The sequence below is a fragment of the Pleurodeles waltl genome, chromosome 9 (assembly GCF_031143425.1).
Source record: "Pleurodeles waltl isolate 20211129_DDA chromosome 9, aPleWal1.hap1.20221129, whole genome shotgun sequence".
Classification (NCBI taxonomy): domain Eukaryota; kingdom Metazoa; phylum Chordata; class Amphibia; order Caudata; family Salamandridae; genus Pleurodeles; species Pleurodeles waltl.
The window spans coordinates 275,503,059-275,519,081 of NC_090448.1; the positions used below are offsets into that span (position 1 = coordinate 275,503,059).

General features: G+C 44.0%; 1 protein-coding gene across 1 annotated transcript in view; it reads left to right on the top strand.

Moving 5' to 3' along the window:
• The window catches only part of EIF4E3 (eukaryotic translation initiation factor 4E family member 3), a 116,528-nt gene extending 105,505 nt beyond the window's left edge, over positions 1-11,023 (top strand). The window contains exon 7 of the mRNA XM_069206704.1: positions 8,680-11,023. Coding sequence (XP_069062805.1) covers positions 8,680-8,726 — 47 coding nt within the window. The 3' untranslated portion in view covers positions 8,727-11,023. The remainder of the gene's footprint in view (positions 1-8,679) is intronic.
• The last annotated feature ends 5,000 nt before the right edge of the window (positions 11,024-16,023 follow it).

The following is a 16,023-nucleotide window of genomic DNA, read 5'->3' on the forward strand; positions in this document are numbered from 1 at the left end:
GAAGTTCCCGAAACCAATTTTATTTGGTGCTGTTGACAGCAGGAGTGAATTTCAAAGAATCGGGGGATGGAATATCTGCACAGGAGATTGGGGACTTCTGTCCTGACACTATATGTATGCGATTGTTTTATATATATCTATATCTATATATATAGATATAGATATATATATATATTGGGAAGTAGTGTGAGTTCCTCTCTGTAGAAGAACATTGTAATGGGTATTGACATTGTAGGTAATAGTCTTAAAATTGATGATGTTTTGGGGTTGTGGACAGAGGTCTGCCTTTGAAGGCCGTTTGTAGGCTTTTTGTGTGATAAGATAAGGGCCGGGGGACACAGTGGTTATCTCCTTTGTACTACCAATATGGTATCTGTTCTAGTCGGTCTCTTGAAAGTTTCGGTTGATGGCCTTGCAGTAGACAATAGCTTTGGATATGACGGGGTCTGGAAGAGGAATGACAATGTTTGACATCTTTGAAATGTGCTAAGCCTTTGTTCGAGGCTTCTGTGATGTGTTCACATGCTATAGATTACTTTCACTGGGGAGTTTGGGGTTCTTTTAGCAGAATAGAATGTTTTAAGCTGTTTTGTCAACTTTCAGGTTCTAATTGGTGTGGAATCATTTGCATTTAGTGACAGATTGTCTAACTAAAGTACAGAGATGTTTTGTGCCATCCTTGTTTGCTTTCATGGTAAAGTTTTATCTATCAACTAGTGTTCATGCTGGTTGGATTGTGGTTTATAGGGTGATGTCATGCTTTTGTGGAGGTAATGAGGTGGGTTTTTGAAGGTGCTTAGTAATGTGATTTACTTAATTTGAGTTTGAGTGTTACAGGGAGTTTGGGGTGGTGAAGTAGTCCTTCTAGTACATAGGTGTCCGGAGAGGTCTAGTAAGTGATTGGATTAGGAGTATGGTGCTGTTAATGTGGGTTAGTTTGGTGGTGGTCTTTGATGGTTAATGTAGGAAGGAGGTTGGAGAACTTTCATTTTCTTAGTTGATTAAGTTATAAAGACATTCAATCTCAGAGGAAGAGTTTGTTGAAATGGTTGGTAAATTGTTTAGTCTGTGGGTTCTGTAGCTCCTGTGGCAGGTAAGGGAACGGTCAGGTGAGGAGCTAAAGGAAGTTGAAGATTGTGAGTTTCTGGAATGTGCAGGGCCTAGACTATTTGTGGATAATTTCAAGGTGTCTGTCAGGTTTCAGTATTGAGGATGAGGTAACATTTTGTTTCCGCAATGTGAGATATTAATGTGTGTTGGTGAGCATGTGGTCAAGGGCCTTATTTTTTTATATATTTGTTTATTGCATTTATATTTGACAGATTACATAATACAGTATAAAGGCATGTGTGATCTGCGCAGGCCCCAAGGGAGTAGTGAGGCCCATTAAAATTAGCTCTCATTGTGACCCTAGAGGATACTTGCGTAGTTCCAACACTTCCTCGCGCCGAAGAGCTGTGCACTTTGCTCTCGCCCAGTCAGTCAGCGATCGTACCCATGCTTCATGCACTAGCGGTTCGGGAAACCGCCATTTACGGGTGATAAGGCGCTTGGCCACTAAGAATCTAGAAAACGGGATGTTGCTTTCAGTTTTTTCCCCCTAGGGAACAATCTCAGAATGCATGCCTCCCTTGTCTGAGGTAAGGTTCGGTCTACCCAGCGCTCTAGGTTTGCTAGAATCGAAGACCAGTAGTGCCTCATAGTGGTGCAAGACCATAACATGTGCAAGAGGTCCACCCCCAAAGTTTGACAGCACGGGCAAGCAGCATCTATACGGTTAAATTATCTGTAAATGTTCTCGGGTGTGAGGTAGGCTCTTTGAACTACATAATATTGTATAAGGTGAAATCGCATGTTGCAAGGGATACACAGGGGTTACTAATATGGTCTCCCATTCCTTGTCTGTGAAAATTCCCCCCTGTTACTCTCCTGTCTCCCTCGGAGGGTCCACAAGTGGGCCGGATGTACGTGTACGTAAAGAGTCGCCATCGAGTGTATTAAATGCCACCCCTCTCCGAATACATGCAGATATTGCAGCATGTAGTGTATCTGGGGTTCCCTTGCCAGGTTCCCCCATGCACGCTGGAGGGTATGCCTGAGAGAGCTATACAGTAGAAAGCAGCCTAGAGTGTAGACATTATCCTCCATCAGTGTGTCGTGAGTGTGGAAGGTGGATTTAGCACAGGGGTGGAATAAATGAAGCAATTTACAGCGCAACCATACCGGAAGGTCAGTGGCCGTATCTACCTGGTGTTACGACCAGAACTAACAAGCCACCCACTGCATCTGTGCTAGGTATTAATGTTCCAGATTTGGTAGCAACAAACTCCCAAAAGCAGTGGGCAGTTAAGTTTAGATAGGGCTACCTTATGTCGGGAGGTGTTGCACATTAAATTACGGATTTCTCAATCCATAGATCGGAAAAAGGAGGCCGGGATATATAGTGGCAAATTTACAAAATAATCTAGGACCTCGGCAGCACTATCATTTTAACAAGGGCTACCCTGCCCATGACTGTTGGCGGCAGCGTCCTCCAGAACGTCATCTGCCGGTGCAAGGTCAACACAGCACATGTCAGATTTCCCTCAAACAGATCAGCATCTGCGTAATATACCTGTATGCCAAGATCTCTGAAGGTACTAGGCTGCCACGCCAGGCCAGGCGCCATCGATGTGCAGTCCAGATCAGGCACAGCAGGCGACAGTGGAAAAACACAAGACTGCCCAATTCACTTGCAAGCCAGAAAGCTTTGCATGTGCGTTGAGTAATGGTATTATATCGCTGGGGAAGTCTGCTATATCTCTAATGTACACTAGAAGGTCGTCCGCATATAAAGAGACCGCATAGTTTCCATCGCCCAGTGGTATGCCCCAAGAGCTCCCTGCCTTGCGGAGCGCGGCCGCCCGCGGTTCCACCGCCAGAGCGGAAAGCACTGGGGATAATGGACACCCCTGCCTTGTGCCTCATTCAATACAAATGGAGAGCGACACGAGGCGCCCTGTTTTGGTTCGAACCGATGGGAGCGTGTATAGCAATTTCACCACCTGTAAAAAAAATTTTTTTTAAACGCGGGCCAAAGCCATATTTAGGCAAAACTGCAAAGAGGTAAGGCTGTTCCAGCGAGTCAGATGCTTTCTCTAGGTCTATCACTAGGCAGCCCACTCGTGGCCATCGAGTGGGAGAGTAGCGCATCACCCGAAAAAATCTACGCAGGTTGAGGGACGTCATGCAGCCTGGTACAAAACCGTTCTGGTCCTCATGCACTAGTGCAGGCACCAGTGGGACCAGTCACATTGCAACAATTTTGGCTAATATTTTATAGTCCGTATTGAGGAGCTCCAGTGGCCTGTAGGAGTGCAGACTAGTAGGGTCCTTGCACGGTTTCAGGAGGGAGACCAGGGTGGCCTCTCTCAATGTATGGGGTAAGCGCACCTGTGCCAATGCTTCCTTATGTAGAGTAAGCAATTTAGGTGCTAGTTGAGCTGAGTATGTCTTACAAAATTCGCCCGGTAGCCCATCCTGACCTGTCGCTTTACCATCGGCAATAGAGCAAATGGATCCCGCACCTTGGGTAGCAGGAGAGGGCCATCTAGTTCTGAACATTGCTCGGCAGAGATCCGGGGCAGGGGCAACTGCAAGGATTAGGTCCATCTCATTCAGGGGAGGATGAGAGGACGCTCTGTACAGGGACTCATGTGCATGAAATGCTGCATGGATTGAATCATGCGTGCACAACAAGCCATCCGTTGGCGTCTGGATAGACATTACTGTGTTATGGGGAGGTTCTTGACTTATCAATCAGGCAAGAAGTGTTCCAGCTCTATTTGCCCTTGCATGCGTATCTGCCGAGTGCGCCGCATAGTTAAGGCACCTAAAGCGTTCAAGGAGTTCTGAGTGAGCTTTACGGGCGGCTTGCAGTTCAGACAGTACCGGGGTTCAGGACCACTTTTGATTCATGTCGCAACAACTGGCGCTCCACAGTGGACACTTCTTGGTCCAGCTGACTGCGCATGCCACAACTAAGCTCCATGCAGTGACCTCGCAGCGTGGCCTTGAACACATCCCATTCCATTGAGCGAGACAAGGCCGTGCCTGTATTGAGTTCAAAGTAACTGGCTAACTGTTGGACAATCGATTCATGAAATGATGGGTCCTCCAACGTCATAGGCTGCAGCCTCCACATGGGGGAGAAGAGTGGGCTGTCCCATCCCAGTCGAGCTGGAGGTATTGGGGGTTGTGTTCGGAGTGAGTACGGCCCAGATAATCGGTCCGTACAACTGCTGGGACCAGATTGGTTGTACAAAGTAGTCTGTCAAGTCGGACATGTAAATCATGAGGGGCCGAGTAGAAAAAGTATACTCTGGTTGTTGCATTATAATGACGCCAGATGTCTGTCAATTGCCAGTGGTGTAGCCAGGATACTAAAGAGCGGGCATTAGAGGTAGCAGTGGTCTGTTTCAATGGTGGAAAGGACATGTCCAGATGTGTATCTAGTACACAATTAAAGTCCCCACCGATCAGCCAGGAGACAACCTTCCATCACGCCAGCAATCGATGGACTGCGATAAAAAATGAGGACTTGTCTACATTTGGAGCGTAAATGTTGCCAAGAAGAATGTGACAACCGCTTAGCCGGTCTCCAACGAACATATACTGGCAATCTGTATCTGCAACTTGTTCTATCAGATCAGACGGGATCCCCGGTCTAATCCATATTAACACACCCCGCTCATAAGAGGAGTAGTTTGTGGAATATACCTTGCCTCGTGACTTCCTCCTGAGCGTGTGTAGGAGGCTGGCTTGGCTTGTAGTGGGTACCAGAGGTACTTTCACCTTGTGCCAGGTCCATTTATCCCTTATTAGTGTAGAAGAGGTGTTTCTAGCAGCTTAGACTGATAGAAGGTAGGTATGGCAAAGCAGCTTAGGCTGAACTAGGAGACATGTAAAGCTCCTACTATACCACTGGTGTCATATGCACAATATCATAAGAAAACACAATACACTGAGTTACTAAAAATAAAGGTACTTTATTTTTATGACAATATGCCAAAAGTATCTCAGTGAGTACCCTCAGTATGAGGATAAGTTATATACACAAGATATATGTACACAAACCAAACTTAGGTAAGTAATAGCAAGAAAAGTAATGCAAACAATGTAGAATTACAGTAGATTGCAATAGGAGCACATAGGTATAGGGCAACACAAACCATATACTCCAAAAGTGGAATGCGAACCACGAATGGACCCCAAACCTATGTGAGCTTGTAGAGGGTCTCTGAGGCTGTAAGAAAACAATGAGGGTTAGAAAAATAGCCCACCCCAAGACCCTGAAAGGTAGATGTAAAGTGCACCTACTACCCCCAGAGAGCACAGAAGTCGTGATAGGGGGTTTCTGCAGGAAGAACAAACACCAGCAATGCAACAACAGTGGATTTCCGGACCCGAGTACCTGTAAGACAAGGGGACCAAGTCCAATAGTCGAGACAGTGTCGAGAGTGGGCAGGAGCCCAGGAAATGCCAGCTGAGGGTGCAAGGAAGCTGCCACCGGATGGAAGAAGCTTGGAGTTCTGCAAGAAAGAAGAGAGCTAGGGACTTCTCCTTTGGAAGACGGATGTCCCACGGCGTGATGAAGCTTGCAGAGGTGTTCCCACGCAGAAAGACCGCAAACAAGCCTTGCTAGCCGCAAGGGTCGCAGTAGAGGTTTTTGGGTGCTGCTGTGGCCCAGGAGGGACCAGGATGTCGCCACTTGGAGGAGGAGACAGAGGGGGTGCCCAGCAACTCAGGGAGCCCTCGCAGAAGCAGGCAGCACCCACAGAAGTACTTGGTAGGAAAGTGAACCGGAGTCCACGCTAAGTCACAAAAGGGAGTCCCACGACGCCGGAGGACAACTCAGAAGGTTGTGCACTGCAGGATAGCGTGTCGGGGACCCAGGCGTGGCTGTGCACGAAGAAAATCCTGGAAGAGTGCACAGGAGCCGGAGCAGCTGCAAATCACGCAGTACCCAGCAATGCAGTCTAGCGTGGGGAGGCAAGGACTTACCTCCACCAAACTTGGACTGAAGAGTCACTGGACTGTGGGAGTCACTTGGACAGAGTTGCTGAGTTCAAGGGACCACGCTTGTCAGGCTGAGAGGGGACCCAGAGGACCAGTGATGCAGTCTTTTGGTGCCTGCGTTAGCAGGGGGAAGATTCCGTCGACCCAGAGGAGATTTCTTCAGAGCTCCCGGTGCAGGGAGGAGGCAGGCTACCCCCAGAGCATGCACCACCTGGAAACAGTCGAGAAAGCCGGCAGGATGAGGCGATGCAAAGGTGCTAGTAGTCGTCTTGCTACTTTGTTGCGGTTTTGCAGGCGTCCTGAGCAGTCAGCAGTCGATCCTTTGGCAGAAGGTGAAGAGGGAGATGCAGAGGAACTCTGGTGAGCTCTTGCATTCGTTATCTGAAGAAATCCCCAAAGCAGAGACCCTAAATAGCCAGAAAAGGAGGTTTGGCTACCTACGAAGGAGGATTGGCTACCAAGAGAGGTAAGAGCCTATCAGAAGGAGACTCTGACGTCACCTGCTGGCACTGGCCACTCAGAGCAGTCCAGTGTGCCCCCAACACTTCTGTTTCCAAGATGGCAGAGGTCTGGGACACACTGGAGGAGCTCTGGGCACCTCCCCTGGGAGGTGCAGGTCAGGGGAGTGGTCACTCCCCTTTCCTTCGTCCAGTTTCACGCCAGAGCAGGGCTGGGGGATTCCTGAACCGGTGTAGACTGGCTTATGCAGAGAGGGGCACCATCTGTGCCCATCAAAGCATTTCCAGAGGCTGGGGGAGGCTACTCCTCCCCCCAGCCCTTGCACCTATTTCCAAAGGGAGAGGTTGTTACACCCTCTCTCAGAGGAAGTCCTTTGTTATGCCTTCCTGGGCCAGGGCTGCCTGGACCCCAGGAGGGCAGAAACCTGTCTGAGGGGTTGGCAGCAGCAGCAGCTGCAGTGGAGACCCCGAAAAGGCAGTTTGGCAGTACCCGGGTACTGTGCTAGAGACCCGGGGGATCATGGAATTGTCCCCCCAATGCCATAATGGCATTGGGGGGACAATTCTGTGATCTTAGACATGTTACGTGGCCATGTTTGGAGTTACCATTGTGACGCTGTACATAGGTAGTGGCCTATGTATAGTGCACACATGTAATGGTGTTCCCGCACTCACAAAGTCCGGGGAATTTGCCCTGAACGATGTGGGGGCACCTTGGCTCGTGCCAGGGTGCCCACACACTAAGTAACTTTGCACCCAACCTTCACCAGGTGAAGGTTAAACATATAGGTGACTTATAAGTTACTTAAGTACAGTGGTAAATGGCTGTGGAATAACTTGGACGTTATTTCATGCAGGCTGCACTGGCAGGCCTGTGTAAGAATTGTCAGAGCTCCCTATGGGTGGCAAAAGAAATGCTGCAGCCCATAGGGATCTCCTGGAACCCCAATACCCTGGGTACCTCAGTACCATATACTAGGGAATTATATGGGTGTACCAGTATGCCAATGTGATTTGGTAAATTTAGTCACTAGCCTGTTAGTGACAAATTTGGAAAGCAGAGAGAGCATAACCACTGAGGTTCTGGTTAGCAGAGCCTCAGTGAGACAGTTCGGCATCACACAGGGAACACATACAGGGCACATACTTATGAGCATTGGGGCCCTTCCTGGCAGGGTCCCAGTGACACACAGACTAAAACAACATATATACAGTGAAATATGGGGGTAACATGCCAGGCAAGATGGTACTTTCCTACAGCGTGTCTACCTCTGATTAGGTGAGACTCTTGTAGCGTGGATACATTAGCGTTGCGGCACTTCAGATAGGAGTACATGGCGTAGCATAGCGTCACGCTGGAGTGTTTATGCCATGAGTATTCCAAGTCACCACGTTAATGTGCGCCATTTTATGGAAAATGAACAACCAAGGCTGCTGCACATAATTGCCATGCGGCTGGTAGTGCCCTTAGTGCATGTGAAAGAGCAGATCAGTGTGTGGGAAGTAACTTCATGAGTCGCCTTGTGGTGGATAGGTTATTGGGGGGATAACACGGAACATCATATTGTAACAAAAACATTGCCAATGCCAAAAGAGTAGCACACCAAAACAAGAGGCCAACCAAACTGGGTGATCATAACTAAAACAAATGACAATCGGTCTTACAATAGGGGGTACCGGGTGAGGGCCCGCAATATGCAACAACAGAGGGACTACATTGTGCACCACTTTATGGACAGTCTGACGTTTGCGGCCACATAAGGAGCATTATACATTATCAAGAGCTTGGGTGGTCAAGGGCCTTATATGGTGGTGTCTTGTTGGTGGGGGTGACTGGGGTGTAATTAAGGTTGTTAAGCTTGGGGCTGCTTCTGTGTTTGTTTCAGGTGTGTATACATGAGATAAATGCACTTTCAGTTAATCTAAATGGAGCTCATTTATCTTAAAAATGCACAGTTGACTCAGTTCTCCTGCCCCTACACTTGATACCCCTGATTAACAGCCACCATTGCTCTTGGGAAGGACTATCATTCCTGGATGTATAGTGGGTCCCCCATCTTACATTAGTTTCATTGAAAGTTTCATATGAAAGTAAACAGTGTACAATTTGGGTTTCTTGTATTCTACTTTGAAAAAGCTGATATTTTAATATTGTCTTTTCCAGCCCATGAAGAACATCATGCGTTTGAAGGTGGACGTTCAAGGCATTAACTGTACCTTCCAAGGAATAAACTTTACTCTGCCATCTCCTTGAGCAAATTCGACACAGAAGGGAGGGATGCTTCTTGGACCTTTGGCTGGTGCACTATGCTTGTCATTTTTAGATATTTTTTAAATACCTTCTGATTAAATATTTGGGCAATTAGTACTCAAAGTAAAAAAATATTGTATATATATTTCTAAAGCAGATTTTTTAGACTTCAAATTTCCCTTTTCTGTGTGATCTGGACTATTATTTGTTGCCGCAATGTCTTTCAGTCCATTTGTATATGACGTTTCAATCGGGTATAAGCCTTCCAGATGTTATGTTAATTGTACTGTCTTTAAAGCTAAATGCAAATATGCACAAACATGAAATGCTGCTTTTTTTTATAAACTTGCTGTACATATAGGAGTAATGGTTTGGTTAAACACACACTTTATATTTTTTAAAACATTCCCATCATGTTGAGATGCTGTCTGAGACTGTCTTGGTCCCAGGAAAGGAAAAAATGCACTGCATTTTTTTCAGATTCATCTTTCTTCTTGTATTGCACTGATAATAGCACACATACTGTAAATTTATCGCCGGGTACTAATGTAAAGCTAAAGATCGTAAATTGTCCATTTTGACTTCAGGGGGAAATGATGGTGGGCAACTTACTTGTGCCACTTCTCTGATAGCATTCGTGCTCTTTGACTTGGAGGACTTTCCTTCTTTAACACATTACGTTTTTGGCCACTACATTTGACTATTTTATTTGGTAAATTATTACAGTTGAAATGTTGTCACTATCACGCTTTTTTAAATTAAAACGCCCATCTCTACCTTTAGTTATTTGTTTTTGTGTATGCAGTATTTAGAGCTGAGAGCACCTTAATGAATGTGTCTCTGTTTTTTTTTTCCAGTCAAAGCAGCAGAACTACCCATAATAACTAGACTGTTGTCAATGCGGCCACAAAACAGGCTAAGATGTGTGAGAATGTTTCAAAATCTGAAACCTACTTTAAATGTGACTTTTTTGAGGCTTTCACACACGTTTTGTCTGAGTTATCAGTTCAGCTTTTCCGGTTACTCTTCCATTTACTTTAAACTAGGACTTAAGGAAGAGCTACCATGGGTGGAGCTCTGTGAAAGTTGTTTGTATCGAGGAAGAAAGAGTAAGGTTTGGTGTCTGGGTTGCACATATAATCCCCAGTCTTGTACGTTTAGAATCGGGGGAAACTGCATTGCCAGATCCTCTATGAAGAGGATAAAAAGAGGGTTACATTTTTGCAAATTTCATTTTGTGTGTTTTTATTAGGGCTGTCAATTTTAAGATGAGCATCTTGGTAGCACTGCTGCTTTCAGAAAGGGTCTGAGTAAATTTCCAGTAGAACTGTGAACGTGTACAATGTTAAACTTTGAGTGCATTTTGTCCTTCATTTTGAAGCTGTCTATAGGTTTTATTCTTCTAGTACCAAAGATTTATTGGTTTAGTTGCCTTTGAAAGATGCTTCAAAGCACTTGTTCATCTTTGCACCGGACTGAATAGTTTTGGTTGTTAGAGCCGTAGCCTGCATGGAGTACTTTGCTGAATTAAAACAGGAACATCCCTGCTCAAAATCCCATGCTAAAGAGGGCTGCTGGTGCTTTGATTTGGAAACATTGAGGATGCACTGATTTCCACACATTTGTAGCAGGAAGGCGAGCATTTACATTGAGTCAGTTTCTAAATAGTTAATATTTTCACTTCTATTTAAATGACCCAAATGTGCTTTTCACTTCAATCATGAAAGGAATTTTGTGAAGAATGCTTTGCTTCAGTAATACTCAGAGCCCTCTTTTAGAACAAACTCCTGTTTTTGTTATTCTGGAAAAAACATTTTGCAATTGGGTGCCATCCATTACTGAGGTTTAAGCGTTGCAGACTGCCTTTGCCAGGTCTGTTTTTGTGACAATGCACAAAATTTCTGAATCAGTTGAACTTGTTTATTGATTACCATTCTACTTAAAAACTAGATAACAGATATAAATCTTGATTATTTTATGCAAGCATACCTAATGTTTTCTGTCATGTTGCAATGGAATATGGTTGACTTTTATCTTTATCAAATTTGTGCCTTGTGTGTTACTAAGAGTAAAACTAGCTTAGAAATGTGTTCAGTTTGAACGTCTTATTTAAATAAATTCTTTATATGCCAAAACCAGTTTTCATTATTGTTGTTGAGTTTCCAGTTAAGTTATTTTGAATAAAGTATTTGTGTATTAAACACCTATAAGCTGTGTACTTTATGTACACTATTTCAATAAATTTCATAACACCATATGTGAAACTTGAATTACATTCTTTTTTCTTAAACTCTGTTTCAATGCCAATTGCAAGAAATGCGATAGCCAGCTTGACAAAACTCTTCATAGACTCAATATGATCCACAAATCACCCCTAGCGAAAGCGAAATTACACTATTAATGGAACTGATCTTTCAGAAAATGAAGTATGGCAGGTCTGTAACATAGAAAGCAAGGGTTGAGGATAATGGGGAAAAGGTCACTGAAAACAGCATATTTCTGAACAGTGTCCCCTATGAATATTTCTTATCCGTATGCTACTGTGCACCGGTCAGAATGGGTCTGACGAGACCGAGAGACCCAGACAGAAAGAGGATTGGAGTCTAAGAAATATCCTAAGTGACTATGTAAGACCAAGAAATAGAGCTTGAAAAGGAGAGAACATATGAGAACGACAGTAGTGCTTTATAGTAAAAAAAAAAAAAAAAAAACTTTAAAAAAAAACTTAATAAGATTTTTAGTTGGTTATTCATATAGCTCTTGTAAGTCATCATAGGGTCCAATCACATTTCTGAGGGTGGGACCAGGCAGGAGAGATGAAAAAAAGACACCAGGAGACAAGAAACAAAATAAAATTGGATTGAAGAAGGGACAGTTCCTTCTCAAAATAGGTATCTCATGGGTCAAAGAAACAGTTCTTTATCGGTTGCTTGCATTAGGCATCTGACCAAAAGGTAACGAGGAAAGGGGAAGTAGATAGAGGATGCAAGAGACGACCAGGGGACTAGGTAGTAGTTTGACATGATTGTTGACAGAAAGTGGAAATGGGGGGCTGACTGAGTTAGAAACAAGAGTGGAATATTCAATAAAGACTAGTGCAGACAAAGTCAGGAGAAAGTCTACCCACTCCAGTGTAAACTGCCAGTCCTCTCACAAGTCTGTCCCATATATTTAAATGTTGATAAACTGCCCACAGCTAAAGAGGGAGCATGAGAGAGAACTTAATAGATGACAGGGTTAGCAATGTCAGGTGTTTATCAGTGCCTTAAAGAGAAGGAAGAGGAGGGTTTAATTAGCTAGCAGGGCAGTGCTTGGAAAATAGTAAATGAAGGTATTTACTGTCTTGAAGTTCCAGCTGTTTAGAGTTAGTATTCTACCTCTACAGAGGAAAGGAGATTGGAATTAGGAATACCAGACATATCTAGAGTGCCTATTTCGCTGCCGTCTGCATAAGTAGTTTTTAGTATCTCTGAAACACACATTTTCTCTTCTATTTAGATAACATTATTATGCAAAACCTTTTTTAATTGTACTTATAAATTACTCCACTTCCGTAGATTTGAGTTGTAGCAGTTATTCTTCTGTTCAATATTTTCGCAAAGGGTATTCCCATTGAAAATTCTGCAGCTTGTGTTTCTTATGCAGGTTTGCATATCTATTCTCTGTCGTGGGGGCATCTTTGACAGTCATACAATATGCTGCATGTCTGTGTTTCAACAGAAAAAATAGTTCCAAAACTGTGCTGTATTTCAGGCTACAGGATTGTCAAAGCAGATCACAGCCAAGAATATTTATTGGGAACTAAAATTGATTTAAATCCTGTGATTATTTATTTTTATCGTCTTTAAGCTTTTGTCGGGCCAAAATGTGTTTTTTGATTATGTTCAGAAGTACTGCTTAAGCCTCTGACAGTCTAACCATAGAACTGCTCTGCTTCTGTTATTTGGATGAGAGGTGATATTACCTGCCAATGCAAGTTGAGTGCCATGAGTCTAGTCCATTTTCTGTTAATGAACTCTTTGGCTACTGTTGCTGTAGCAGGTGTTATCAAAAGAGGATGACAACAAAGGAGATGAAGTAGCAGTTGCTCCAGATCGTGGAGATTATCCTGTTTCTGTGATTAATCAAGGCAGGGAGGAGTTGCTGCCAATGTGTGGTCATCTGTATGCGTAGAACCAGATCCAAGTTGTGAGTAGTTGAGAGCCTCTAGGAGGGCCATATGTAATCTTTATTGTAGAAGATTAAGTCTGTCAAACTAGATGTTAACGTCATTTAGGGTGCAGAGGTGATTTAAGGTCCAATATGGCATCCAGACAGGTGTATGTATGCAAATGTGTTTTTAAAAGATATATATTTTTTGTAAAGTTTGTTATTTTTTTTTTTTTTTTTTTTTTTGGTGGAGGGAGAAAATTTGAAGAAAGAGTCCAACGCAGTGGGTTTTAGTGAGAAAGTGAGTGTTAAGGACAAAGGTAGAAAAGGTGGAGGTAAGGATGAAAAAGGTAGGGAGGAGAGATTTAAGAGTATAACCTTGGAGCAGGCAGGTTATTTAAGTGGCTGGCTAGGAGGTGGTGACAAGGGTAATTGTCAAAATTTGTTTCACCCAAATGGTTTATTAAACTTTACTCTAAGGCCACGGTAGATGGCACAAAACATGCTTCGATAACGTGGAAGTTAAGTCTCATACGTTGGGCTCTAGTATGTATTTACATCACCCACAGAGGTTACAAAGAGTGAGCTGCAGTTCATGTGCCACTAAACAGCTTTTGAAACGCTAAAGTACTCTTGCCATGTAGGAATGCTTATTGCTCTGTATTAAGTCCGCTCTAAAGTATGCTTTGTATGCTCTTAGAGAGGCTAAGATGTGTAAAAAACGAAAGTAGCACTGTACATACTTGAAATTGTGAGCTGTTTTTATTAAGTAGGTCTAGGCTTCATTCTCCGTGACCAAGCCAAGTATATTTGAATTTGTGTCTCTGCTTGAGAAAATACTAGCAAAATAAATCAATTATTTTTTCACTTTGATTTCAAAAGCCGATTTAATGGTGAAATCATATTTTTGATAATGTTAGTGTAAATGTAACTTTAGAAAAATGTATTTGTGCTGCCTGAGCTAAAACAGATTTAAAATCAGTTCCCCACTCAACTCACCTCCCAAGACTCAGTGCACATCCCTGGCTAGAGTTAGTGCTTTCCAGAGGACAATGGTCTGACCTCTGGGCCAAGGAAGCCATGAGTGTTTACATTAACTGGCCACCCAGCAGTGATTAGCCATCTGGGAGGTGGATAGGGACAGGTGAAAGAACATCTGGGAGGCCCTATTATATCCTCATTCAATACTGGACACGTCTGGGTTCAAATAAGGTTTATTTGTATAAATATGAACAACCAAAGGTAAACTGCCAATAGGAGATAAAGCCAGGTCCAACTGTGAATAGCTGGAATCTCTGCCTCCCAATATTTTACAATCAAGACGAAGATTCAAGCCACCAAGATTCCAATTAAGATGTCACACATCCCCCTTCATAAACAGAATGATCTACCTAAATAGTAAATTAGAGACATACTTATGCCTACCACCTCTCCAGGGGTATAGGCCATCAACCAGGACTTACCAGGCATGTGTCCAGGGCTTTTCTTTCAAGCTTACTCCAGGTGTAACTCATCTCCTTGCAGCCAGCCTCGAAGCCTAAGCGCCAGGTGTTTCTTGGCCTTTATCTTTTCCTTTTTCCTTGAGGGTTCCAGGTCAGGCTTTGCCTGGTGGTGTTTGATGGGGGTTTGCAGAGGGTGTGACCTCTCAAGCCTGGTGTCTTTTCATGATTTTTTTTTTACAAGAGCTGGGGAGTTGGGAAGTCATAGGTTGTTGCTGATGGTGTTTGGCCAGTAGATTTGGAGCATTTTCCTCAGACAGGTGTTGATGAAGGTCTTGACTTTGGTGGTGGTGGTTAGTTTTGTCCCCCAAGTTTTTGCTCCTTACAGAAAGACTGATTTTACTCTGGAGTTAAAAAGCCTGATCTTGGTTAACAGCGTCGGATCCTTGGACCTCAAAATCATTTTTAGCTAAATGAAGGCAGCCCTCGCTTTGTTGATTCTTGCCTTGATGTCGGCGTGTGTGCAACCCTGCTTTTCTATGACACTGCACATGTAGGTGAAAACCTCAACTTCTTTCAGTGCATCGCCTGTAAGAATGACTGCATTTGTGCTGGCTGTGTTGGCCTTCAGGTTCTTGGTTTTTCCCCAGTGGATGTTGAGGCCAAGTTGTGTTGATGTGTCTGCCACAATGTCTGTCTTCTCTTGCATCTGCAGATGGGTATGGGTCAGCAAAGGGCAGGTCATTAAACTGCTCCAATGTGTCCACTGGGTCCCATTTCTTCTTTTCTTCGTGCTGTGGATGTCTTTATGATTCAGTGTATGGCCTGCAGGAAGAGAAAAGGTGAGAGCAAACCACTTTGGCCGACTCCAGTCCTCACTTGAAAGGTTCCCATTAGTTGTCTTCCATGGAATTTCTTGCAAGTCATTTCCACGTAAGAGTTCCTGATGATTCTTACAAGTTTATCTGGCACACTGTAGTTGCGGAGGAGTTTCCAAAGGGTCTGTCTGTCCACACTGTTGAATGCCTTCTCATAGTTTATGAAGTTGACAGAGATATGAGTTCAGTTCCATTGACTACTTAGTGATGATGTGGAGCTTTACAATGTGCTCTGTGCAAGATCTATCTTTGCAGAAGCCAGCTTGCTGGACTCTCAACTGAGCATCGATGTTGTTCCTTCATTCTGTTCAGGATGACTCAGTTGAACACTTTGCCTTGTGTTGATAGACTGTTTATCCCTCTGTAGTGTGCGCAGACTCAGGTCACCCTTCTTGGGGATCATAATGAGACATCCCTCCTTTCAGTCTGATGGCACCTTTTCCTCCTACCTGATCCTTCTAAACAAGGGATAAGGCATGTCTACTTATGTTTCAGTGTCTGACTTTAGTGCCACTGCAGGAATGTTGTCAGGGCCTTCTGCCTTCCAATTTCTCAGATGTTTGATGGCTTTCCGTATTTCATCCTTGGTTGATCTGCTGCTGCCAGTTGGCAAGTCCATCAGCTGGCTCTAAATCTGGTGGAGACCGCTGCAGGGGCTGCTTCAGCAGTTCTTCAGAGTGCTCCACCCATCTTTGTTCTTGGCCTTTGTTACCCATGATTATCTTCCACGCTTTGCTTTTAAACAGGTCTTTCTGGCTTGCTGTATCTGCAGGAGAGTTTCATTGTTATGT